Source organism: Onychostruthus taczanowskii, unplaced genomic scaffold (genome assembly GCF_017590055.1).
Source record: "Onychostruthus taczanowskii isolate IOZ18803 unplaced genomic scaffold, ASM1759005v1 scaffold75, whole genome shotgun sequence".
Lineage (NCBI taxonomy): Eukaryota > Metazoa > Chordata > Aves > Passeriformes > Passeridae > Onychostruthus > Onychostruthus taczanowskii.
In genome coordinates this window covers 1,911,048-1,937,522 of record NW_024505339.1, presented here as the reverse complement: position 1 = coordinate 1,937,522, position 26,475 = coordinate 1,911,048, and the positions used below count along the sequence as shown (strand labels likewise).

At 48.6% G+C, this 26,475-nt stretch overlaps 3 protein-coding genes across 4 annotated transcripts; 2 read left to right on the top strand and 1 right to left on the bottom strand.

Moving 5' to 3' along the window:
- On the top strand, positions 1–9,330 carry SERPINF2 (serpin family F member 2). 2 transcript variants are annotated; one of them, XM_041423211.1, is made up of 9 exons: positions 1–940; positions 1,904–2,024; positions 2,639–2,695; positions 3,558–3,975; positions 4,259–4,402; positions 4,565–4,768; positions 5,623–5,765; positions 6,332–6,536; positions 7,230–9,330. In XM_041423211.1, exons 1-9 carry the CDS (start codon positions 927–929, stop codon positions 7,553–7,555), a joined length of 1,632 nt encoding a protein of 543 aa, XP_041279145.1. In that variant the 5' UTR covers positions 1–926; the 3' UTR covers positions 7,556–9,330. The 2 variants fall into 2 exon arrangements, with proteins under 2 accessions (XP_041279145.1, XP_041279146.1); XM_041423212.1 differs by having other exon boundaries at positions 1,967–2,024; positions 7,230–9,328.
- Positions 9,331–11,901: 2,571 nt separating this feature from the next.
- Positions 11,902–18,836, top strand: SERPINF1 (serpin family F member 1). The gene is made up of 8 exons (XM_041423018.1): positions 11,902–12,063; positions 14,447–14,532; positions 14,894–15,092; positions 15,170–15,325; positions 16,144–16,347; positions 17,113–17,255; positions 17,862–18,072; positions 18,433–18,836. The coding sequence occupies exons 2-8, from the start codon at positions 14,455–14,457 to the stop codon at positions 18,690–18,692; spliced, it is 1,251 nt and encodes a 416-aa protein (XP_041278952.1). The 5' UTR covers positions 11,902–12,063; positions 14,447–14,454; the 3' UTR covers positions 18,693–18,836.
- A 487-nt stretch (positions 18,837–19,323) lies between these two features.
- On the bottom strand, positions 19,324–26,445 carry SMYD4 (SET and MYND domain containing 4). The gene is made up of 10 exons (XM_041423017.1): positions 26,261–26,445; positions 25,434–25,584; positions 24,785–24,874; positions 23,201–24,344; positions 22,258–22,440; positions 21,813–21,979; positions 21,368–21,503; positions 20,702–20,818; positions 20,266–20,389; positions 19,324–19,639 (listed from the first exon to the last, which is right to left on the bottom strand). The coding sequence occupies exons 1-10, from the start codon at positions 26,389–26,391 to the stop codon at positions 19,489–19,491; spliced, it is 2,394 nt and encodes a 797-aa protein (XP_041278951.1). The 5' UTR covers positions 26,392–26,445; the 3' UTR covers positions 19,324–19,488.
- Positions 26,446–26,475: the final 30 nt, after the last annotated feature.

Genomic DNA, 26,475 nt, shown 5'->3' with positions numbered 1-26,475 from the left:
GACTCTGCTGCACAGGATTTGCTTTCCAAGGGGAAGTAGCTCCCAAATGTGGTTGGAGAGCTCAGATCTGTCACCCACTGTCTGGGTGAGCTTGGGAACCAAGAGTTGCTGCAAGGAATGGAGTGGAAGATGCTGTGTTGGTGTTCTCTGCTGGCCCGTGACTCCTCTCCCCCCAGGACACAGGCAGAGGCAGGAAGGATCACCACCACTTCTGATACAGCACAAATCCACCCAGGGCAGCTCTGCTGGAGTTCTGCCCATCCCCAGGACTTTTCCTCCGTGCCCCAGCAGTGTGTGCATGCCCTGGGCACGGGGACCAGCTGCCCTGGGAGAGCTCTGGAGCGTGCTGTGCCCCAGGGGAGGGAGCAGCTGCTCTTGGCTCAGCCCAGCCTGGCCATCAGAGCCTGCTGTGTGCAGCCACAGCACCCTGGGCACCTGCCCTGCTAAACCAGTGCCTCACACTGGGTGCAGCAGCTGGGACTCCCGGAGGGAAGAGCTGGGGGTTTCAGCAAAGAAAATTCCCAAACCAGACAGCCCTGTGGCAATAAACACTGAACACTGCATTTTCGCTGAAGTTTATGAATAAAAGAGAATATTTCTAGCACGGGGAGTGTATGCAGAGTGGAGCCACTTGTAAATTACTTCTGCTGTGGGAGTTTTGGGATCTGGTAAACTCGGTGTTAAGGTTGTCCTGAAGGTAGAGCAGCCCAAAAAGTGTGTCCCCATCTCCAAATGCACCACAGATTCACTCTTCTCCCCCAAACAAATGTTTAACCGGATGCTGTAGGTCAATATTTGCCTGCCAAATTCCCAAACAGGGGGTGGTGCTGAAGGTTGCTGCTGGGAGGGGGGGCTGGACTAGAGCTGTGTGTGCCCCAGGCAGAGCTGCTGGACAGGCTGAAGCAGGTGCCAGCTCCAACGTGGACATGAACAACCTCAGGTAAGGCACAAATCAAAGGATTTGACAGAAGTGAGGGCTCCTGCGATGGCCCTCTGGGAGAAAGGGGGGAATTTGGCAGAGGGTTAAAGGATGGGCACCACCAGGGAGGAAAAGGGGTATTGGGGGTTGTATGTGACTGCAGGATTTGGGGTGAAGGAAGGCGAGGAGTGAGCTGGCCTCAAGTTATCTTCTGCCAGTGGGATCTCAGCCCAGCAGTTCTGGGAGAAGTAAGGACTGCTTGGAGAGTGGAAAGCAGCCCCAGGAATTAAATCTGGATGCCATGCAGGGGCAGGGCTTGGAGGTTTTCTGAGAAGGAGAAGGTATTTTATTTCTGTCTGAAAGGGAAAAGTGGCTGGGTGAATCGTTGGCCAGGGAAGGGGTGGGGTTTTGTCCATGACCCTGGAAGCCCTGTCCCACACTGGAAGTGGAGCACAGAGGAAAGAGAGGCTGGGTTTGCCAGCAAAGGGGGAAGATGAGTGCTGGGAAGGGGACTCCTCCCCCTTCCAGGACATAATGCCGGGAAACTGCTCTGGTATTGCACTTGGTACCTGCAAATTCCCTCCCGGGCAGCGCTTGCTGAGCACCTGCAGGTCAGTAGCCCTTCTCCCAAGAGCCTGGGGCACAGCTGAGGATGCTGTGCCTGTATCCTGCTGGTTTCCATGGGAAAGGAGCAGAAAGGCTCTTGTCTCCTTCCAGAAGCACGGTGTGTGCAGCACTGATTAGGGAAATACCATTTGCAATCCAGAGAAACCAGGGCAGCAGGGTCAGAGAGGCAGGATCCAAGCACAGCCTGGCTGTGGCTGCAGCTCTGCTGTGGGCCCCTGCTCCTCTCTGATTTCCCTGCCTTGGCACCAGACCCAGGAGCCCTGTGTTGTTTCTCTGCAGCATTGTTCATCTCCCTTTTGCTTTCCACGAGCTCCTGTGCCAACCTGTTTGGCCAGGTTGATAATTTTCTCCCTGTAGACCTGAACAGGCTGAGCTTGCAGCTGGAAATAACTCCTCTCTCGGCTGGTCCTTGTGTTCCAGGAAAATGGGGTTCCTCTGGGGGCTGCTCTGCCTGGCTGCTCTGCACAGCCTCCCAAGGGTAAGTTGCTAGTCCAGCAAAGAGCAAGGGAAGTGTGGTGGCTCCCTGAGCCAGACCATGGGGCAAATACCACCCAGAAAAGCCCTGGAAGGCAGATTGATGGAGGATACTGCTGGGGGGGGGGTCACCAGCAAGGTTTCTAATGTTTTACCCAGCTAAAATAGTTGTGGATGTTCTTATTATTCATATTTCTGTAGAAATTTTTCTTTTGGAACTTGACCTCAACTGTATTTGGTGACCATGACCTTCAGGAGTTAACAGGAACTTTTAGAAAAGCAGGTTTTTCCTCCCCCCCCACTTTTAAATCTGGATCCCTGTCAGAACTGAGATTGCAAAACCCCACTGCTCACTCTCAAAAGGATCCATTATTTTGTGCCAGACTGGCCTGATCCCTTTCTAAACAAATCCAGTGTTTGCAGTGTCTCCCAGCTGCTCCTCACTTCCACCTCCCCATGTCAGACCCTGCCACCCCTGGGTCTGCATCCCAAAATCCTGCCCATGCTGGTGCCTTGTGGGGACTGCTACAGCCAGAATTGCAGTGGGAGCAGGGAAGACACACTCTGGAAATTCAGAGGGACCCGACTTTGTTTGTTTGTTGATTTTTTTCCCCACAGCTGGCACATGCCACTGACCAGCAGCGTCTCTTCCTGGACAAAGATGGGAAGTTGAGGGTAAGCACTGACAGGTTCCACCCCAGGGGGCTGAAGTTGTGCTGTGGGATTTGCAGTTTTTCCTGAGAAGGGATGAGCCCAGGCAGTGCCAGTGCCAGGAGAAAGTCCATCTTTCTGCAGGCTTTACTCCCAGCTGCTGCCAATGCTGTGCTCCTTCAGGTTGGAAGCTCCACCCTAAAAAATTGAGCAGAGCATGGAGTTAACATCAGTATGGTGTGTACAGGGCTGGCAGGTGGATGATTTAACTTCTGATTGATAAGGAAAGGTGAGGGAAACCACCAGCTGTGAGGATGACAGGGAGCCTGGGATGTTTCAGATCATGCAAATGTGAGGCAGTACTAAAGGCTAAAGCTTAGAAGAGTGGAAAATGAGGAAATGTAGAGAGAAGAAGGATGGAATAGAACACACAGGTCAAGAAAACAGAGATGCCTAGAGGAGGAATTGAGCCAAACTGGATCAGGGCTGTGACAGCAGCAGAAGGGGTGTCCAGTGTGAGGCAGGTGGGCACTGCTGAAATGTGTGAGGGGAGGAGATGAAATCAAGGCTGAAGATGATGGATCTGTAAATGCTGAAGGCACAGGACATGTGCTGAGCTGGTGGTGAGTCTTGCCCTCAAGCTTTCCTGAGAGCAAGTAGAGGAAGAACCACTGCCAGACCCTCACTGGCTCAATTTTCACAAGATACAAGACCTCTTTTCCAAATCATTATCCTCAGGGTTAAAGGGAAACTGAAGCAAAACCACCACCAGAGCAGAGCAGTCCAGCTCTGCCCGGTTTTCTGAGCCCATTTAGGTGTGCAGTGAAAGCCCACGAGGGTGTCACTGTGCTCTTGCTTTCCCAGTGCTATCCTTGTTTCTCCCCAGGACTTGAAAATTGCTGGAATTGCACAGTCGGATTTGCCGGGAGCCATCCCAGCCCTGCCAGAGGGAAAGATGGTAGAATTTAGTTATGACAGCTTCCAGGAGAAGGATGGACCCATGTCAGAATTCCCCACCAGCCTGTCAGACACGAGGGATGACTGGAACTCAGAAGATGAAGCCGTAGCTGGGGCTGGGGGCTGTCCTGGGAAGAACTCACCTGGGGAAAATGCCTCTTCTGAAGAGGAAGGAGAGGCTGGAGATAAAAGCTGTGAGATGACTTGGAAGAAGAGCCAGAGGCTGGCAGATGGCTTGATGAGATTCAGCATTGATCTCCTGAGAGAGGTGCAGCTGGAGTCCAACAGAACCAACGTGATCCTGTCCCCCCTCAGCATCGCCCTCGCCTTGTCTCACCTGGCTCTGGGTAATTCTTAGTGGCAAAACCACCATTCCCTGCCCTTCCCCATCTCCTTTCCCAGAGGCATGAGCAACCAGATGCAAATGAAATACAGTCCCTTCCACTTATCCTTGCTCCTGCAGCTTTAATTAGGCATGATTACAACTGAAGCTGCCCTCTGAGGCTCCGACTCTCAGATTTCTCCAGCCTCTTTTGTGAGGCACAGCGTGTTTCTAACAAGAGGCAGCCAGAGTAACATCCCTGTTTTCCACTCCGTGGGCATGACACCTAACAGGAATTTGATTTTTAGGAGCAGCAAATCAGACAGAGAAGCATTTGCTGGAGGTGATGCACCTGGAGTCAGTGCCCTGCCTCCACCACATGCTGGGCACCCTTCGCAGGAGGCTCACAGAGTCCACCCTCAGCCTTGGCTCACGTCTGTACCTGCAGAAAGGTGAGAGGTGGCCCAGGGGGGCTGGACTGGTGTAGGACAAACCTCCCAGTCACAGAGAGGGATGGAAGCACCCTGGAGACATCAATTTCCCCTATTTCCTCCTCTTGGGGAGTGTCATATGACACTGAGCAAACCTTTTCCATCATTCCTCCCCTTTGCCAGGGTTTGAGGTGAAAGAGAAGTTCCTGGAGGATTCAGAGAAATTCTATGGAGCAAAGCCCAAGACCCTTTCTGGGATCAATCAGGACGACCTCATGGCCATAAACAACTGGGTAAAGGATGTCACTCATGGGCAAATTCCCTCTTTCCTCCAGCAGCTCCCTCAAGACACAGTGATGCTCCTGCTCAATGCCATCTATTTCCACGGTGAGCTCCACAGGCCTTCCTTATTTTTTCAAGAGGAAATAGCTAGAACTCCAGTTTTCTGCAAGCCCTGTAGCTGAACAGCCTCTCCTCTCCTCACTTCCTGCTAGGCAATCTGCTTGTTCTTGTGCATCTGCTGTTCCTCTTGCTTAGATTTCTTTACAGTAATAATTCCCAACTGCTTCACATGTGCTAAAAATGTTACTTGACAGCAGAGCCAGGACACAGCAGGTGGGACCTGCAGTATCTTTGCCTCCTGGTTCAGGATCCCAGGCAGTGGCACATCCCTGCTCATCTACTCAGTGATCTTAAAGGTCTTTTCTAACCTAAATGATGAACCAGGTCGTTTGCAGCTCACTGCACACCCACCACAGAGCTCAGAGGCAGCTTCTGTGGATTTCTCTCTGACTACAGCACAGTGGTCGGCCACATCTTCCTTTTTTAATTCCCTGAGGGCTGTGCACAGACCAAACACTTCCAGTGTAAATCTACAAACGTTTTACCTTGGTCTTGGAGCAGTGTTTCCCCCTCTGCAGCACAGAGGCAATACTCCCCATTTTTCAAAGCACAAACATAGTTTCTTTTATCTCCATAGCCTTCAGTAGTCTCCCACGCTGAGGCATGAGGATTAATCCATGTTCTTTTTTGTTATCCCATAGTTTCTCTCGGGATGATAAGAGTTTCCTGCTGTTAGGGCTCTTCCAGCCTTGGTACTGACTTCTCTTTGCTGTATTTTCATTTCCCTGGTCACTATTGGCCTTGTTAGAGAACTCAAGATATGAGGAGTGTCAGCTCAGCAGTTTCTGGTTTTCTACTCAAATTTACCTTCAACACTTTCAAAACCTTTATTTTTACAGGGTTTTGGAGGAATAAGTTTAATGCAAGCTTCACTGGGCCAGATGTGTTCCACCTTGACAACGAGTTTGTGGTCCCAGTTGAGATGATGAAAGCCCACCAGTACCCCCTGAGCTGGTTTACTCTGGAGTCCCAGGATATTCAGGTAGAGATCTCTCAGGAGTACAGCAAATTTTCACTGGAATTTCCTCTTGCTCTGGTATTTTACTAACTGCAAGCATTCCCTTCAAAAAACCAAATGTTTTTTTTAACAGGCATAGCACACAAAAATTTAATAATCATTCTTTGTCCTTGCTTCCAGCAAGAATGTTGAAACTTCACTTTTAATCTCTAGGAAAAACCAAAAAGAGATATTCTGACTAACTGGGAATTAATAGAATTTTAAAGCTCTGAGTTAAAGATAAATGAGGAAATATGGAAAGGAATTCCCTCAGACAATGTGCTGTTGGAGTTTTTCAGAGTCCAGAGTGGGGCAAGCTTGTGGGCTTTCACTCTGCCATGTGCTCAACTTTACCAGCCAGTGGCTAATCCTAAAATCTAAAGCTAAATTCTCCTCTGGAGAAATCAGACCCCTCCTTCTCACCAGGCTGTTTTCATCTGGGAGCAAGAGTGGCCCTGTAGACCAATTAGAAAAATACTAAATTAAAAGCATCACTTTGTAGACTTCCCTTCCTTTTCCCTGAATTCTTCTCTGGTTGGTTTTATTTCCAGGTGGCCAAGTTTCCCTTTAAGAGTAATGTGAGTTTTGTGGTCATTGTACCAAACCACAACACCCAGAACACCTCTCACGTGCTGGAGAACTTCCCTTACAAACAACTGTGCAGGCTTTTCCCCAGAGAGGTGCCCACCACAGTCAAGATCCCCAAAATAAAGTTGGACTACCAGCTGGAACTCAACCAGGTTCTCAGCCAAATGGGTAAGGCCTCTGGCAGGGTTTGCACAGAACAAGAGGAGCTGATCAATCTGTTCGCTGACACCAAAAGCTGCCACCCTTGTTTCTAAAGCTGTGCCTCACAGCTTGCTCCAGAACTCCAAACTCTCTCAGCTCTTCTTCCTCTCCTCCTCCTTACTCCTTGCTTGCCTGGCACCAAATGTTTTGCTCCAACTAGATGATACTACAGAGAATTCACAGCTTCTCACAGTCTTTACGAGATCTTCCTATTGTAGCCAAGACCAACTTCCCCTGTGCATCAATCTCAGTCTCTTTGTCATTTAATTCAGTGTCCAGGACATGGAAATTGCCAACAGAGAAAATGCAGATCACAAAACCTGGAGCTGAAATAAAACATTGGGTTCTGCCTTTCCAGATGAGAATAATTTAAGAGTTCACTTTGTTTTGCAAAGAATTGCTTTAAAAAATAATTTCTGTTGAAGTGTTTCCAGCCTAGCTAGAAAGAGTCTTCAGACTTGCTGCTGCTTTTTAAGGATGACTTCAAGTTCTTACACTACTATTCTTAAAGAGGTGGAATTTTTGTTTCTCTTGCCTGTCAGTTCTCCAGCCCTCCATGGTGGGCAGCACATGGAGCAACAGATCAGGGAACTGCTTTCTTCAGACAGCTTTGAGAAAACTCAGAACTCATGGCACCAACTTGGTCTCGTTTCTCTGCAGGCCTCCAGGAGCTGTTCACGAGCCCAAATCTCCAGAAGATCACAGAGAAGCCTCTCTTTGTGTCCAGTGTACAGCACCAGGCCACCCTGGAGCTTAAAGAAGATGGGGTGGAAGCATCTGCTGCCACCAGTGTCGTGCTGTCACGCTCAGTCTCTGCCTTCAGCATCGACAGGCCCTTCCTCTTCATCATCTTCGAGGATGAAACAGGGATCCCACTTTTTATTGGCAGTGTCCAGAACCCCAACCCAGATGCTGCTCCCCAGATCCGAGAGCCACAGGACTCACGTGAAGCCACAGAGGCCAACAAGCACCGCGTGCCCAAATAGCAGAGGGCAGAGCTGAGTGTTCTGGGACTCCTGCCTGACCCTCTGGACCAGCTGGGAGAGGCCTCCTGCTCCTCTGAGGCCACAGGGGGCAATTCCTTGCTGTTTTCTTTTCCAGATCCCTAGAGACCAGTCCTGGGATAGCCCATTCCAGCCCTGACGAGCTTCTCCAGGCTGAGGCTCCCCTCTGTTGAACTTGAAAAGCTTGTTCTGCCTGGATTTCCCTTCCAGGGCTCTCAGTCATGGAAGGGAGACTTTTTTGTCCCCAGACTGCTATTAGAGTCTTCATTAAGATCTTATTAGAGTCCCCTGTAGCCTGGAATCATCATTAGCATCTGGCAGCTTGGACATCAGCCAGGGCTGTATTAATGTGGCTCTTCCTTCCGCAGTTCCTGGGAACACGAATCCCTCCGTGTTCCTCTGAAAACCATCTGTGCCCACCTAGACAACGACCTCCAGAGCAACTGGACTAGAAACCAGTTGTCTTCTCTAGGATGAGTCACAGCCACTTCCAGGCAGGGGTTCTTTTCAAAGATTCCCTTTTCCCACTCCTTGGCTATTTGGATCTGATGTAGGAGGCTCTGCTGTAGGAAACCCCTCCCTTTGGATCCTTCTCTCCAGCCCTTCTTCTAGAGGCTGGGTAATGTTAGATTTTGCAAGGCATATTTTATAAAGTGTTTTTTAGTAATTTTTATGTTGGCAGAATAATAAAGAATAAAGCAGAATATATTTGCTGAAGGTGTTGCATTGAAGGACCCAACAGCCAAAGGGAAAAGGGACAGAAGTTTAGTAATTGCAAAGATTGGGAGAAAAAAAGTCTGGGCATGACAGAAGAAAAGAAGGGAGGGGCTGTGGCAAAGGATCTGTTTTTTGTCACACCTTGTCACAGGAAACAGCAGGGGCTGGGAGGTGAAATGGCAAATCTGTAAAGACTCTCCAAGGGCCAAGTCCAACAAGTTTTGGGCATCTCCCCGGCAAGTGTTTAGGGGATGGATGCTCTCTGGGTCAAAGCTGGCTTTGTGAGATGGCAGAATTCCCTGAATTAGGGCATGAGCTCAGTGGCACAGGGTCAGGAGGGTGTTTGGCCTGTGAGCAGCAGTGCAGGGATAAGCAAAGATGTAACAGCCCTTAACCTTTCTCTCGGGTAAAACCTGACAACTGCTGGGATCTGCTCAGAGGGTCAAAGGTGCTGATCTGGCATCTGTTACCTCTGATTTGTTCTTCACTGGGGTACTCCTGGCTCCACAGTATCCATGCTGTGGATGGCTGGGACAGCTTCTAGGGAAAGGAGGAAAGATTTTGACACCTGTAGCTGAATGTCACTGCTTTTGTTTTGGCAAAAGACAATGTCCTGTTGTAACTCCCCTTTGGTCTGAGGTGGGCAGAGCCCATCACACCCCCTGAGGTGGGTCCTTGTTCCAGTGCAGCAGTGCCCTAAATGCCCATGAGGCCCTGGCAGATTGTCCAGAGAAGCTGCCCCATCCCTGGAAATGTCCAAGGACAGCTTGGACGAGGCTTGCAGCAACCTGGGATAATGGAAGGTGTCCCTGCCCATGGCAGGGGGGCTGAAACAAGGTGATCTTTAAGATTCCTTCCAAACTAAACCATTTTATGATTCTATCAACAAATTTTGGGGTTCCTCCACCCAACCAAGCCATCCTATCACTTAAAAATTATGGGCCTAACTCAGAGGTACTTCTGTACAAAACAACTCCTGTCCACAGTAATTTCTGCTTCCAAACCCCCTCAGCTGCTGGGTGGAAAGGATGGTGCTCTGTTCTTGCAGAGCAGCATTTAGAGAGCCCAAGGGCCATCCTTCTGGCAGTGTTTTCCTCTCTTGGGAAGGCTGCCTTCCCTCAAAGGAAGGAGCAGAATGCTTCTGGGAGCCTCCGTCCCTGAATAGTCTGCACCATCTGCTGGCATAAGAGCAGGACTGACTCACTAACCATGAATTTTGGGGATGCAGGCGACTTTGGGGAATAAAAAGTCCTGGCTCCAACCTCCAATTATGCATTTCTTCCAGTCTAAAAGGGGAAGAATGGCCCGAGATAATGCCTACCCCTCTAACCAATGTAATGACACAAACCCTTCAGAAAGAGGCTGTAATTACAGAGCCCTGCAATTTTAACAAGTAAACCCACAAGAATTCAGCCTTTCTTACGAGAGGGCACAGCTCTAGCCCACAGGGAACATTTTAGCTTATTTATTTATACAGATTCATTCCTAGCATTCAGAAATACCATTCCATGCCTTAGGTAAGTCTTCTTTGGCTACTGTAACCTCCCTGAATGCCACCCTGTTGCACTGCAACAGCTGCAAAATTTGAAGCTCAAGTTTTCCTTTTCACGCCTCTGCCCTCCAGCTCCCGCTTTTATAAAGTTTTTTCCCTTGTTCTCAGTTTCCTGAACAGCTTGGTTCTTATTTCCTATTTTCTGTCTTGCTGCCATCACTCCTCCTCCAAGCTATTCTTGTCAAACTATTAATTTCATCTTATTTGACAGTACAGCAGCCCTCCATGACTGTGCTTCGCTCAACAAATTATCAGTTACACCAACCATAAGACTCTTTTTCACTCCACTGACTTTCCAGAAGAGGCAGTTTGTAAAATGCAAAGTAATATTAATGTTTCTGCTCAGGAGTTTCCACTTTGCATTGCTAAAGCTTTCATTTTGACGGAGCTGTATTCTGAAAAGACATGACTAGCACAGGGTGTCTGCTCTATCCATCTGCACCACTGGCTCAGAATATCAAATAAGTCCCACTTTCTTTCATATTAGATGTATTTTTTTCCTTACCTAGAGCAAATTCATATCACCAGTAATTCCACAGTAGAGGTGAACCCTGTCAGAGAGCAAACTGAGACCAAACCAGAACAACAGTAAAATGTTTGTATTGATTTAATAAAACTGGTTTTGTTAGATGAGTTTAATGCACCATTTCAGGAATACCCTTCACCTACAGGAATAAAGTTGGCTTTGGTCTGTAATAACATTCTACGAAACTACCACTCTGATTTAAATGGTTTTAAAACCAAACCTGTATTTAAACAGATGGATTTTCATTTGAAGATAGAGACAAGACATAAAAACTTCTCTAGTAGTCCTTCCATAAAGGGCATTTTAACAGCACAAACAAGGTATCACAAAGAGATGAAAACCACCAGAAAACATCTCCACAGCCAACACCCCCATTCCTGGGCTAAGAATGGAAGAATAACAAGTACAATCTTTTCTCTGCAGATGATTTTGCACAGAGCAAGCTGAGAAGCAGCTGAAAGCAGAGCTGCTACCCCTCTGGTTAGGAGGGCTGGCCTTTGAAGCACTGACTAATCAGAGGGCACACCTGATTTGCTTTCCTGGCTTGCAAAACCAGCAGCTAATGCACCTCTGAGCCCATCCTTCCCCCTTTGCTGAGGGGCTGGATGAGCCCAGTGCTCACTGGGAGGAGCCCAAAGAGATGTCCCAGACTGGGGGCCCTGACACCACTGCCTTTGCAGCATTTCCAAACAGAAAACCAGCTGGATCTGGTTAGCTACGTGTCCAGTTAGCCCAGTGTCCTGCTCCTTCCAGTAACCATGGCTGAGGAAAAAAAAGAATGGCAAGGGTCAAGGAAAACCCACTGTTCCCTGGCTGTGTTGCCCAGCTGGCCATTGGTAGCCTTCAGGGGACCTTTGTTCCACTAATTTGGTTTGGGTTGGGTTTTTTACCTCAAATCTATTTTTATCGTTCCTCTTCTGCAATATCTAGTTATAATGAGTTTTACAATTTAATACTTGTTTAAAAACATATTCACTTGATTTAAATGTGCACGGGTGGGTGCTCCCCTTGAGCCTTCTGTGGAAAGTAATAATGGAACTCCTCTGTCCCTCTTCTTTCTCCATATCATTTATCATTCTGAGACCTTCTACAAGATTCTCTTAATTCATCTTCTTTTTTAACAAGTCCTTGGCTTTCCAGCCTTTCTTTTCAGCCAAAAAACTTTAAGTCAGTTAATGATTTCTTGTTAACTAGTAACTATCACTGGATACAAGCAGTTCCCAGCATCTTAACTGCCTCAAACAACAGAATTCTGTTTCCACAGTCTCTCCATTAAATCTTGGACATAAATCTATAAATCCATTAAACACTACTGCATTAACCATACCTCTGAGACAGAAGGAATTCCCTGATGTGACCTATGGCAGAACAACAGAAATAAAATACTTGCTCAAACAGGGCAGGGAGTGTTTGCCTTTCCTACCTGTGCTTTACCCACCAGGCTGCCCTTGGCACGGAGATTTGTTTTGGGGTGAAAAAAGGGTTGAAAAATTAGTGCAATTCAGGACGAGGGTGGCAGGGGCAGAAAATGGGAGCAGAGCACTTTAAGAGAGCCCTGGGAAGCTGTAACCTGAAGCCTGCCGAAGGCTGGGCTGGGGGAAGCAGCAAAAAGCAGATGTGGCTGCACCAAACCCGAACTGTCCTCGACTCACACCCGCTGGGAGCCCCGAGAGCAGCGGCCGAGAGGAGCCCCAGGTAAGGGACAGCTCAGGGACAGCTCAGGGACAGCTCACCTGTGCCACTGCCAGCGGCCAGGCGAGCACAGGCCAGGGGCTGAGGCTGGGCAGCTCTCACAGGACCTGGGAAATGGGAAGAATGGTTCTTCTGCAGGTGGGATTCCCACCAAGAGACCTCACCAAGGATCGGGAGCCACCAGCATCAGCTTTGCCCCCGGGGTTGGGCTGTGCTGGGGAATTGGGGTGGGTTTTCTGCCTTTCAAGCATCTGCCTTGCAGCTGGGCACATGTTCTTTGTTTGTGATGGTGTGACAGTCAAATCCTCTGGAGCTGGTGGCTGCAGGATGCTCCAGGAGCTGTGGAACAAGCAGAGCAAGCAGCCTGAACTCATGGGTCCTGTTTCACAGCACCTCTAAAGTCAGAAGTGTTTATAAATGATGTGAGAGACTTGTACCACTGTAGGTGGAAAGTAAAATATTTCATTTGCACCTGCAGGCCTTCACAAATCAACAACTCCCAGACAGAAAGTTCCTTCTCAGCTCATTTCTCAAGGTTTTCTTCCTGTACTTTTTGTCTGTAACATCACTCACTGTTGCTCCTTCTCTTCTCCTTCAAGGCAGCCACAGATTTTAATATCATGCCTGAAACCATCCCACCTCCGATCCAACCAAATTCTTTTCTCTGCATTTCTGGCTGTGTGCTAAGAGAAATACAAATAGAATCCAGATGTTCAGGCCAATTCAAACGCAAAAGGCTTTGTCTTTTTAAAATGGAAATTGCTTTTTGGCGAAGTCTGAGAAATATGAAGCTGGTGACAGTACTGGCAAAAACAATACAATCTGCAAAACCAATCTCTGCTCCCCTGCTCCCAGGAGCTCAGTGTAGCTGGAAGCAGAGGTTGTGTTGAGATTATTTTCTTTTTCTTCAGAGAAAAGGTTATGCTCCATGGAAAAGCTTCATCTCTAAGCTAGACTGGGCCAAACCTCTTCCTCTCAGCATGCAGGAGTGCAGTTTGGCACAGGCATCCTCACAGAGCCCTTGCTTAGCCTGTTAGACTTAGCCTCAAGCAGGACTTCTGGCATCTCTCTTCCAGCGTGGTGCCTGTCCACTGTAAATGTCTGGAACGACAGGAGCAATCCCAGCATCATATCCATTATCACACCATCAGATAGTAAATCCTCTTGATGCACATCTTCTGCACCAGAAACCTCACCCATTCTGCAGCTGGGACGGCAGCAGGCTGCAGGACACAAGTGCATGGGGGGAAAGAGGGTACCACTTCTGTGTTACACTGGCTGAACACAGATGAGAGCTTAAAACCTTCCCTGTGATGCTTTTTTCTCCAAGGGAGAGGTTCCTCCACAAGAAAAGGCAGGGAAGGGAAACAACAAACTGCCTCTCAGCCTGCCTGAATGGGGTCTTTAGCTGGGGCTGTTGTCGCCACGTGTATTTCTAGCAGCAGGCATGTTTTCTTTGTAGCTGAAGTTAATCTGAAACACATGTTCTTCTTCCTCTGATTTCTCTAGTTGCCTGGATGACAGGGGTTAGTTAAATACAACCCTCTTCCTTTAATTTCTGGGAATCTATCTAAACATTGCTTCAGGCCAGCCTCAGTGGCGTCTGTTCTCAGGGGCAGGATGCTTCAGTAGCTCTGGTTTACCCACAGCAAAGCCCTGGGTTACTCAGTGCCCTCTGGACCAGACAGATCTGTCTGGGAGGGCCACTCATCCCAGTACTGGAGTGATGAAAAGTGGATTCTACACAAGGAAGTTGGGGAGTTTGGTGGTTTTCTCCCACCTCCATTAAAAATGTCAAATAAGCCAAGCTCTGCCTTCCACTTCTTCAGGTTTCCTTACTGTCTTTTAAGAAACCTCTTCCATTTTACTTCATCAGATTGAATATAAGAAGCAAAGAATGGACACAGTTACATGTAGACACAAGAAACAGCAAACTACTGCCTGAGGCAGGTAATTTGTATATCAAACCAGTCAGTGTTGCCTTCTGCCCCATTCAACAATATGGATTTGGTACCTTTTATAAATGAAGCCTTGAATTTTTTTGAAGCCTAAGACTCAGAAGTAATGATTTGGTGCTTTTCTGGACCTTGGCACTCAGTAACTGCCAGCATCAGTGTGGTTTGGGCCACACACATCTGCTTTTGTGCTCAGGCACACCCACACCATGTGCTTGCCCAATTTTAAAGTCATTGGGGCCAGTCTGGCTGAATACTTCAAACTAGAGAAGGAAACCTGGCTCAGATCAGGTGTGTGCTTCACAACTGGAAGGATAAGCAGCAGCATCTGTCACTGCAGCTCCCATCACAGCCAGGTACAGTGAATAGTCGTGGTAGAGATGAATTTACCTGACTGCTCAAACTCTCTCTGTCATATTCTTACTCTGTAGGTCCAGGCATGCAGATTCCAGTGGTTCTCCTTTTCCTGGGTCTCTTAACTGTCCCAAGCAGAACCCAGAACTCAGCTACTGAGCAGGTGAGTAGGAGACAATATGCAGAGAGCAAGGGGTAGAGGTGTGGAGCAGGTAATTTAATTTTAGAGATTCTTACCAAAGGATTAAGCACTACCCCCCTAAATTACTGGGATTTTATTTAGCAACATAATGAGACTAACTCCTGCTTTACCTGGATAAAACCACAGTAGTTATATCAGGGGATGACCAGGAGGCAGAATTTCAAACTCAGTGCTGCCTTTGGCACTAATGTAGCTGTTCCTACACTCTGTGTAAGATTAAGTCAATATTTCTGTGGGTCATTGAAGAATATCTGTAGTTGTTCGCCTATGAAGTGTTTCCCACACCTGCAAGTCTAACCAAAGCACTCCTTGGACCTGCCAGAACTCTGCCACAGCTGATGGAGCCAATGCTGGTGAGGAAGAGGAAGATCCATTCTACAAGAGCCCTGTGAACAAGCTGGCAGCTGCAGTCTCCAACTTTGGCTACGACCTGTACCGCCAGCAGTCCAGCCGGACAGCCACGGCCAACGTGCTGCTGTCTCCCTTCAGCCTGGCTACTGCACTTTCTGGTCTCTCACTTGGTGAGTTCTTTGCCCCATTTCCACACCCACCCTCAGGTTTGGCAGCCCTTCCCTCATGTTTTCCTGCTCGTTGGCAGGGGCTGGAGAACGAACCGAGGATGTGATTTCTCGCGCCCTCTTCTACGATCTGCTCAACAAGGCTGAGGTCCACGACACCTACAAGGACCTCTTGGGCAGTGTGACTGGGCCAGAGAAGAGCATGAAAAGTGCCTCCCGGATTGTCTTGGAGAAAAGTAAAAGTCCTTCTTCCCCTCTACAAAATTTTACCTAAAAAGCTGTCAGCAGTAGTTATTTTGGTGTGAGTGTATATATAAAAACACACTTAGTAACATAGCACTAACAGCTCTGGCTCTGACATCCTGCTGAGCCAGGATGCAGACAGGGCATGGAATGCTCTTGCTGCTCCAGAAAAAGCCTGGAAAGTTTGTGTGCACTTAAATAAAAGACCAGACACGCACACAAAGACATTGGTGACAGAACAGTTAACTCACAGAAGACCTAAAAGAAACTTGCTGATAATTTTGCCTTCACTTCAGGCTGTCTGGCAGGTGTTGCTGGCTTCCAGGAACCACAGATCCCATTTTCTATTTGTGATAACACTCAGACATATTCCTTTGTTTAATTCCTTGCAGAGCTATTTGAACTGTCTGCTTCTGGCATGCAATAAACATCTGCTGAGAATGCTAAGAGCTATCTTTTGGAACCTGCTGGTTCCAAGAATCCAATAGGTTGAGTAAGCTGTACTCAGAAAGCAGGCTGGGGAAAGAAGAAAGGCTGATGTGGGAATGGCTGTGTCCAAGCCTTCAGTTCTTATCTCCTTTTTTCAGTTTTCAGAAGAGAGTTATCCCATGCTCCACCATGGGTGGCTGTAGGATTTGGATCACTTTCCTTAATGTGCTTTCAGATATTCCCCTTCAAAGCAGGTTTCTGGAGACAAACAGGCACAGATATTTTATAAGAGACCTGCTGCTGGGCTTTGGATTGCCACCTGCTGCCTTGAGATTGTTTGGATAAGGGAGCTAGCTGCAGCATCCGTGTTTTTATTCCCCAGGACTCAGGGCAAGGCCTGGATTTCACAGCCAGCTCGAGAAGTCCTACAAGATGAGACCAAGGGCACTGAGTGGCAACACCCAGCTGGACCTCCAAGAAATCAACACCTGGGTCCGACAGCAGACAAAGGGAAGGATCATGAGGTTCATGAAGGACATGCCCACAGATGTCAGCATTCTCCTTGCTGGGGCTGCTTTCTTCAAGGGTAAGAATGCTGACACAGAAAAAGTGCATTAAGCACATGTTAGAGGAGATGTGAAGGAATGCTCTCACTTCCAATCAAGCTAACAGGCTGTAAAACAGAGTGTGAGAAGAAAGTGTTTGAGAATGTTTAGTAAAGAGGAAAAAAAAAGCATACTACCTGGACAAAAATAGTCCAGAAGTAGGAATTATTACTCTTGGGAAGCTGAATCTTGACCTTTTTGCAGTAAGAATTAGAGAGGGAAGTTTAAGCTCACAAAACTCCATTCAGAGATGGGATATTACCATTTAGGGAAGGAACAGCTTAGAGTGTTCTGAGCCTTCTTACCACTGTAGAAGGAACAATTTGATACTAGAGAGCTGTTCTTAAACATACTGTAAGCCAGTGTCTTGGAGAATTATTGCTTAGAGACAAGGAGCAAAATAAAGGGTGGGGAGAGAAGCACTTTATATCCATTGACACAACTGTTACCCTTTAAAATAGTTTTGTAATTACATAAGTAGACATCAACTTCCCACTGGCTACTCCACCCATACACTGGCTTGATTATTTATTTGCCATTTAGCCAATTCTCAGATGAAAAGGAGGGGCCAAGGATGGCAGTAAATCAGTAGCTCCAATCAGTCTATTTCTATCCCTGTTATGCCTCAACTCCTTAATGCACAAATACTGAACATTAGAGCACAAGATTGTTCAGCCACAGGCATAAGCCTGGTTTCATATGCTATTATCCCAGAAAAATCCTCCATTTTCTCTCTTATAAAACAGGGACATGGAAAACCAAGTTTGACACCAAGAAGACTGCCCTGAAGGACTTCTACCTGGATGAGGACAGGACTGTGAAGGTGTCCATGATGTCAGACCCCAAAGCCATCCTGAGATATGGTTTTGACTCAGAACTCAACTGCAAGGTCAGACAGCAAATATTGCCTAAGATCTCCTAAACCTCCTGAGGAGCAGGTTCAGCTACACCTACCTGTTAACCCATCCCAGCCTTGCTCCTCCCATCAGCTACTTTTGCAATCCCTATTTTGAAAGGCAGTGTGTTGACTCTTAGGATATCCTGCTTCTACCCAAGCTATGTCACAAGCAATCCAAAATATAAATTATGCCCAGGTCCTACCAGCCTGTATTGCTTGACTTAAAGTTGGGCAAGAAGGGCAGGGCACACCTCAAAACTCTTCCATCTCTACCTCTTTCAACCAATCTTTCCCTGGAGCATGAGTTCAAAGGTGTTCAAGTGAGAATTCCCCAAAGCAATGCTGCAGGATTCAGTAGGTGAGAGAGCACTTCCATAGCAGGAAGAGTGCAGCAAGGATGGATGAAAGCCTGGGGAAACAGCCTGAAGTGTCAAGAAGCATCTTGTCAAATAAAAGCAAACAGGGAAAAATATCAAATGTTCACTGAAAAGGTTGAGATTCCAGCCTGAGGATCAGGCCACTGCCTGGTACAGGACGGGCAAAACTTTATTTTTGATGTGGCCCTTTCTTATCTCTCTCTTATTTCTGCCCTTGCAGATTGCCCAGCTGCCCCTGACAGAGGGAATCAGTGCCATGTTCTTCCTGCCCACAAAAGTGACCCAGAACATGACTCTGATTGAGGAAAGCCTCACTTCTGAGTTTGTCCACGATGTGGACAAGGAGCTGAAGACAGTCCATGCTGTGCTGAGCCTGCCCAAACTAAAGCTGAACCACGAAGAGGCACTTGGCAGCACACTAAAGGAGACAAGTATGTGCATCACACCCCCCTTGCAGCCTGCCAGGGCTCAAAGCAGTGGTCAAGTTGCTTCCTGCTCTCAGATATGAAGCTGGTGGGTTGTTAGGTATGGTTGTGGAGATTTCACCAGCAACCAAATCAACTTTATCCTGGATTTCTCAGCTTTTTATCACATTCCTCCACCAAGCTCATGCAGTGCTGCTGAGATTGTGGGTGAAGCTCAGTACAAGCAGATGGAAGCTGCTCCTCCCTCTTCCCCCAAAAAACTCTGCCCAAGCAGCTCCCAGCCCTCGTGGATCACACGTTAGCAGTGCTGTTCCCCCTTCTGCAATCCATGCCTCCAGCTAATGGAACTTTCTCTCTTTTCTCCAGGGCTCCAATCACTTTTCACATCACCTGATTTCTCCAAGATTTCTGCCAAACCTCTGAGATTATCTCATGTGCAACACAAGGCAATGCTGGAGCTTAGTGAGGATGGGGAAAGATCCACACCAAACCCTGGAGTCAGTGCTGCTCGTCTGACCTTCCCCATAGAATACCACGTGGACAGACCCTTCCTTCTTGTACTGAGGGATGATACCACTGGAACCCTCCTCTTCATTGGCAAGATCCTGGATCCCAGGGGTGTTTAGATCCCTTCACAATAATCTGCAATGGTAGGGGCCAAATGGAAAGGGTGATATTGGGAGGGATACTGGCTCCCTGCTCTGCTGCACAAAGACACAACTTGCAAATCTTACGCCTTCATGCTGCAATAAAAGAGCTTTTGCTATTAATCTCAGCAAGCCCAAGTATTCTCCCTTGAAAGGTTATCTGCCTACACTCCCAATTTCCCCAGAGGAGGAATGCAGTTCTGTGTCCTGAAAGCAAACATTATCTGGTGTATGTTGCACTGTTCCCCATCCTGTTTTCCAACCTGACACCAGTTGTTGATTCTGAATCCCTCACCACTGACAGACCTGTGCTGGAGCCCTCCAAGTTCTGCAGTGCCCCCTTTTATAGACTGTAAGTTTGCACTTCCCAGGCTCTTGCCTCACCCCTTCCAACCGTTTCCATTTGACACTGGCAAGAAGGAAAGTGCCTCACAGTATTAAAAATAGAAGGCAACGTGCTCTGGATGACTGTATGTTCATAATGCTCAGGGCACCACACAGGGGAGAGTCACACCTCACACAAAAGCAACTCAAACATTTGCTTCCAACCCACACACAGAACTTACACAACAGCCTCTGTTCCCACCATACCACACACACACCTCTCACGTTAGAATTGGTCATTTTATTTACAACAGGCTCACTAAAGAGCATTTCAAGACTTCATTCAAGTTGCTGTTACACATGATTTTCCAGCTTGTACTACATGACTACCCTACCACATGACACTTAGCTTTGATGAAAGATCATATTGCAGCTTCCTTTGACAGGGAAATTAAGTCCTCTGAAGGATGTTTCTGGGAAGCTCTGACAGGCAGGCCTTCATCTCTTGTAGTTCCTGGATCTGAGCACTCTGAGGACCAAAGTGCACTGACAAAATCCCCTCTGCTCTTTGAATCGTGCTCAGAGCTTCAGAAACTGAAAATCTGAAATAGGAAGATAATAAGAACAGAGCATGAAAACTACTTAATTCAGCTTCTTGACTTAAACAACCTTTAAGCCGTCCCTAACAAAAACCTAAACCTGTTCATGGCTACAGATGTCACCCTCCCCTGCCTTCCAGCAGCAGGAAAATTGTGTCTGCTTCAGCTGCAAAGGGAGGATGAGGGGGATGGAAAGGTAAGGAGATGGAAAAAACCTGAAAACATTATCTTTGAGTATACAGGAACCCACTACTTCATCACTGCAGCTCCTGCTAAAATTAATTTGGTTAAAGGGAGTTGTTGTGAGGAGATTTTCAGAAGCAGTCAGGGGGATTTCCTTGCCAATAAAGCAAGAGGATTTCATTCCCTCTTTTGAGAGGATGTCAGCAACATTATACAACTGAGATATAAACACCAAGGGTGATGAGTTGACAGAATAAAACAATTGGACAGGGAATAAATTGAGAGAAGAAAAAGATAGACAGGCACAAAGGAGAGAAACAGATTCCTAAGAGAATACCTGTGCTAGACTGCCCAGTGTCCAGTGAGACACCCTCCAGGTGCCTTGACATTGTGTCAGAAACACAGGAGTGGTGCAGAGCAGGGACAGAGGATGAAACCAAACTCACCCATTGAAGAGGATTTGTGCCAGCTTGAAAAGTTCATGGCCTGTTTCTACACTTGATGGCCCATGGTGCATTTCCACAATCTCAATACTCTTCTTCAGGTGTCTGGCTGCTTCCTGCCACCTCCCTGATGGAAAAACAAGCAAAACAAAACAATGAGAAATTAATAAATATTTCCTAGAGCTACTGCCACCCAAAGAATCTGACAGAATTAATGAAAATGTGGTGAACTCTGTCCACAGAACCAGGACAGGGAATCAAAAAGAACATGAGAGCACAGTATTATTGTTCACTGGCTGCTGGGAAGACAGGTTTGGTCTTTCTGAGAGCCCTGCTGACAAAACCAGGGAACAAAATGAGAGGGCTGGTCCAAAAAAAAGCTAGTCATGTTAAATTCAAAGTTCAGGAGACATGGGATAGTGAGAGGACAGTGCCATACCAAGAGTAGCATAGACCTGTGCCAGATGATCCTCCATCTCTCCCATCAGCAAATGCTCTGGAGATAAGAAGGTTCTAGCATCCATCTGACACTTCAGGAGCATTTTGATAGCCTGATCTATCAAAAAAAAAAAAAAAGTTATAAAGTTCACCAAATGCTCTGGAGATAAGAAGGTTCTAGCATCCATCTGACACTTCAGGAGCATTTTGATAGCCTGATCTATCAAAAAAAAAAAAAAAAAAAGGTTATAAAGTTCACTCTGTGGCCAGTGTCCAGTTTTCCATGATCCATGAAATAAAATCAATCCAATCTCATCTTTGCACAGCTGACTGGGGTTTGGTTAGGATTCAACAGTGACTTCATCTGCACCTCTGCTTATTCTACCCCAACACTGGCCCAACTCCCTTCAGGAAAACAAGGCCTGGGAATGCCCAACTCCAATGTTACCCTGATTTCTTTTCATTTAATTACTTTACTATGGAACAATATGTGACTTAGATTAACACCCAGATCAAGGGGTATAAAAAATCTAAAGCTGAAGTCCCCAGGGACACCAGGCCACATGTCACAGCACCCCAATGGCATGAGCAACAGTGCCATCTCATGGTTCCTGTCTCAACCTGGCCTCCTCAGCTCCGGACCTCAGGGCACAAAGCTGAGCCTTACCAGCCTTCCCGACTCTCAGCAGGTCTAAACCTTTCTTCATTTGCTGCTGAAGGTCCTGTAAACGGCCAGACAGGTGATCTCTGCTGGCTGAGGTTGCACAAGCTTCATTTGAACAGCAAAGTGTGTCTTCTTCCCCCTGTGGAAATCACCTTTGTGATCATTCCTGCTTCCATTCAGCTCAAAGCTTACTCTCCATCTGCATTACCTCTGGGTTATAGAGATGCTAAATTTTTTCTCAGTTGTATTCATTAAACAAAGTGATTTTTAAAAATAAATTGTTATCAGCTTATTTGATTCTATAAGAAACAGTGAGATACTGTCTTGACTCAACAGGAGCTTTTGTCTTCTGAGCAGGGATCAAAGTGAGGTCTTCACCTCTTGGCTTTCCCAGACCCAAACCTTACACACCCCAGTAAGTTGCACAATCATAACTATGGAGAATTACCTGCATTTGAGCCTGGCATTTGGGGCAGCAGAACGAATTTCTGATGGACACCACACTCTTGACACCAGACTCTAACTCCTCGAGGCACGCTGGGCAGCGACACTCGAAGAAATACTGACTGAGAAGCTGCTGTCTCTCAGCAACCCTCATCCTACACCAGTGGGGCCCTGGAGAGGATGGCAGGGACAGAGATCACTCACAGGTACAGTTCTTAATATCAGAATAAATGGGGTTTTGTTACAATTTAGACTAGGTATATTTTGGGGAGGACACAGCTGGAGACTGAAAATCTAACAGAGGGCTTAAGGGATGAAATGTTGGTCAAGGCTGCTAAACAAAGACTCTGGGAATATTAGATGAGAATTATGATATAAATAGCCATCAGCATGATAAGGGCAGGTGAATAATGTCTGTGCCTTGAGACAAACACAGAACTGGGGCTTACCATAGCAGTGCAAAACCTCTTGGCCACTTGAGATTGGCTGTGCTGCCCTGACAGTGGCAGCTGTCCCACTGAACGACACGCTGGTATTGGGGCAGCACGAGTGGTTCAGGAGGCTGAGGACAGGGAAGAAGGCTGTTGCCAGCCTCACAGGCTTCTTATCTACAACAGCCCCATCTCCAGGCCCTGAAGACAGAGGAAAACCAAGCAGGTTGAGATTGAATGCTCACAAACCCACACAATTTCTGCAAGGAGCCCCGTGACCGATCGCAGGCAGCAGCAGAAAGGTTCCTGGTATATTGCTGCAATAAATAATAGCTAAACACACTCTGCATGGGCACCAAGGAACAGGCCAGCGTGGGACAGGCCATTAAATTGTAAACAAGTCATTACCATCTGCAATGGGACCTCTTTACAGCTAAGAATTTAATCTCTTCACTTCTCACAAGAAGATGGGCAAGGAGAGCACAGTCCTGGGCTCCTCAGGACAGGAAAGAGGAGCTACTGGAGAGGGTCCAGTGGAGGACACAGAGATGATGAGGGGTCTGGGGCATCTGTCTTATGAGCAGAGACTGAGGGAGCTGGGCTTGGTTAGTCTGGAGAAGACTGAGAAGGGATCTCATCAATACATACACAAATACAGGTGCCAGAGAATGGTGATGGACTCTTTTCCATAGTGCCAGGATGAGGAGTAACGGCCACAAATTAAACAAGAAGCTCCACCTCAACATGAGGAAAAACTTCTTTCCACTGAGGGTGGCAGACCACTGTAACAGGCTGCCCAGGGATGTCTGGACACATTCCAAATCCACCTGGACAGGTTCCTGTGTCACCTGCTCCAGACGACCCTGCCTGGGCAGGGGATTTGGACTGAATCATCTTCAGGGGTTCCTTCCAACCCCAGCCATTCTGTGAGAACACCATAGGCCTTAAAATTTTATCTTACCCAGCTCCTGCATTACAGTGATTGCTTGTGCATTACACTGCAGCTGCAACACGTGCCTCAGCATTGCTTCTGCCACAATCTTCAGCTCTGGGGACAGCCCACCTGAGGTTTTCTCACATGTCTTTGGTTTGGACCACTGCTGAGGCGATTCCTGACTCAGCACAGCAGCCTCCAGGCCAGCTGCTTGCAGCTGCTTGCACAGAGCTACCACACTGAGCGTGCAGAGGAACTTGTGCTCAGGGCTGTGCTGCTCAGTGTGGGGCAAAAGGTGGAACAGAGCTTGGTAAGAGCTCTGGTACCGACCACTGCTGTCACAACCAGGGACACCACTGCTACCAGCTCCTGCATCTGCTGCCTCACTGAGAGGCTTGCAGCTCGCCTCAGGGTTCTGAAGGTTCTTGTTCCCACGGTGGGATCCTGCCACCAGCCTGCTGACCTCTGCAAATCCTGCCAGCAGGACAGTCCTCAAGGCCACGTGGCAGAAGACCCCCAGCGTGAGGAGCAGCGCTCCCAGGGAACACTCTGTCCTGTGGTACTGCTGCCATGCCATGTCTGCGCAGTCCTGGCTGCAGTACTTGGCATAACTGCAGCCCTGGCAAGGCACCGAGGCCAGGAGCTGCCTCAGACAGCGGTGGCAGTAAAGATCTGCGCTGGTGGCTCGAGTGTCCCACGCTGTGTCACCACCCTGCAGAGGAAGGCTCTCCCCAGGGCACAGCACGCTCACAAAGGCCTCCTCTTTCACCAGGCTCTGTCCTGGCACGATGTCCTGGGAGGCCACCAAGTGACGTCCTCTCTCTGCATCAAAACTCAAGCTCAGTGATGAAGATGCACCTGAAATCCTGTTGTTCTCTTCCCAGATCTCTGGCTCCCCTTGAATGCCACCACGTGCTTCTCGTGCAGGCACTGGACACTTCTCCTTCTCACCTAATTTAACCTTCAGCTGACTTAACTTTTTTAGCTGTGTCAGGTGTGTAGTCATGACCCCATCCAGAGCAATTTTACTCTCCAGCACTCTGAGGATATCCTGTGCATCCTGAAGCCTCCCCAGGCACAGCAGACACTCAGCTTTCCGCAGCAGGACCTTGGGCAGCAGCCTGTCTGGATAGCCATGGCTTTCAGCCCTGGCAATATCTTCCAAACAAACCTAGGAACAAAGATAAGGCCTTTTAAGTGGGCTTGAAAACCAGCTCATGCTCTTTCTTCCACCTAAGACAGTCTCATGGAAGAATCAGCAAATTCCACGTGCATAACCAATCTGTTTTCAGCCCTGGCAATATCTTCCAAACAAACCTAGGAACAAAGATAAGGCCTTTTAAGTGGGCTTGAAAACCAGATCGTGCTCTTTCATTCCACCTAAGACAGTCTCATAGAAGAATCAGCAAATTCCATGTACATAACCAATCTGCTGCCCAAATAAAGCATCCTGACACAGAAACAAAGTAAGAGCTCTTCAGAAAGCTGAGTTATGGATGCTTTAAGCACAGCTTGGGAAGCACATCTGATCTGCTGTCTCTTGTATAACAATCAAACACCTCAGGGGCACCCAGGACCTTGTGGGGTGGGTGCTGCCCTGGCCCCACTTACCTCAAAGTGCCCCAGGTGGAGGAGGGCAGCCGAGCGGTTGGCAAAGCACATGGACACCTCGGGGCTCCCAGGGAGCTCGTGGGATGCTGCCTGCAGAGACCAGAGAACTGCTGCTGCCTGGGGGATCCCTCACAGGATCCCCTCAGCAGGGCCTAAAAGATTCCCCCAGCAGGGCCTGCAGGATCCCCTCAGCAGGGCCTAAAGGATGTCCTCAGCAGGGCCTAAAGGATCCCCTCTTTGGGGATCCCCTCAGCAGGGCCTGCAGGATCCCCCTCAGCAGGGCCTGCAGGATCCCCTCAGCAGGGGCTAAAGGATTCCCTCAGCAGAGCCTAAAGGATCCCCTCAGCAGAGCCTAAAGGATCCCCTCAGCAGCGCCTAAAGGATCCCCCTCAGCAGAGCCTAAAGAATCCCCTCAGCAGGGCCTAAAGGATCCCCTCTTTGGGGATCCCCTCAGCAGGGCCTGCAGGATCCCCCTAGCAGAGCCTAAAGGATCCCCTCAGCAGGGCCTAAAGAATCCCCTCTTTGGGGATCCCCTCACGGGAGCTGCTCTTCGCCCCTCACCCTTCAACCATGAGGGGCTGCAGGACCCTTGCTTGGGGATCCCTCTATGGCTGTGAGGTGTGGTGGGACCCCCTCATGCCACACGCACCTTGGAGTAGAGCCTCAGGGCAGCCTGGTACTGCCCCCGTTTGAATTCCCGGTTGCCCTGTTCCCGGTACCAGCTCGCGGCCTCCGGCTTCTTGTCCGTGGGTGCCCGGTGGCACAACTGCACCAGGGCTGCCTCCTCCTCCTTCTCGGTCCTGTGGGACACGGGGGCAGCACTGAAGAATCAGTTTGGAATTTCTGGTCCAGCCACCCTGCTCAAGCAGGATGATCCTTGGGGCACAGGGTTGTGCTCAGAGTGTTCTGGAGTATCTCCAGCGAGGGAGACTCCACACTCTCAGTCTGTGCCACTGCACAGGGAAGAATTCTGCCCCACATTCTCAGAATCACAGGATCAGTTAGGTTGGAAAAGACCTCTGAGGCCATGGAGTCCAGCCTGTGAGGGATGCCCGGTTTGTCAGCACTGAATGCCGCATCCAATCTTTCCTTAAACACGTCCAGGGTCAGCGACTTCACCCCCTCCCTGGACAGCCCATTCCAGCGCCTAATCACCCTCTCTGCAAAGCAATTCTTACTAGTGTCCAACCCAAACCTCTTCAAGTGAAGTTTAAGCCTATATCTTCTTGTTCTATCGCCAGCAGGATGGGACACGAGACCGACCTCCAGCCTACTGTCAGGTAAAAAGGTGGGATTTTATCCAGGTGGAATGTCCCCGGTATCCCTTTCTGCCCATTGCCCCGTGTCCTGTCCCACCGAGCGGAGCCTAGTCCATCCTCTGACACCCCCCTTGATTATTTATTCGCATTAAGAGATGCTCCAGTCTCCCACTCCCCCCCATTGCCCTGCACCGCACCCGCCCCGCCCGCGGCTCACCGGAGCAGATCGCAACCCAACCGCACCGCGTCGTCAAGCGAAGCCGCCGCCAGCCGCTCCCGCAGCGCCGGGTCCAGCGCGGCCCAGAGCCGGGCGGTGCGGCCCTGCCACTCCGCCGCCGGCAGCGCCATCACCGGCACCGCGCCACCGGCAGAGCCGCCACCGCCATGGCGGCGCCCAGCAGCATCCCTGCACGGAACACTGCGCTACTTCCG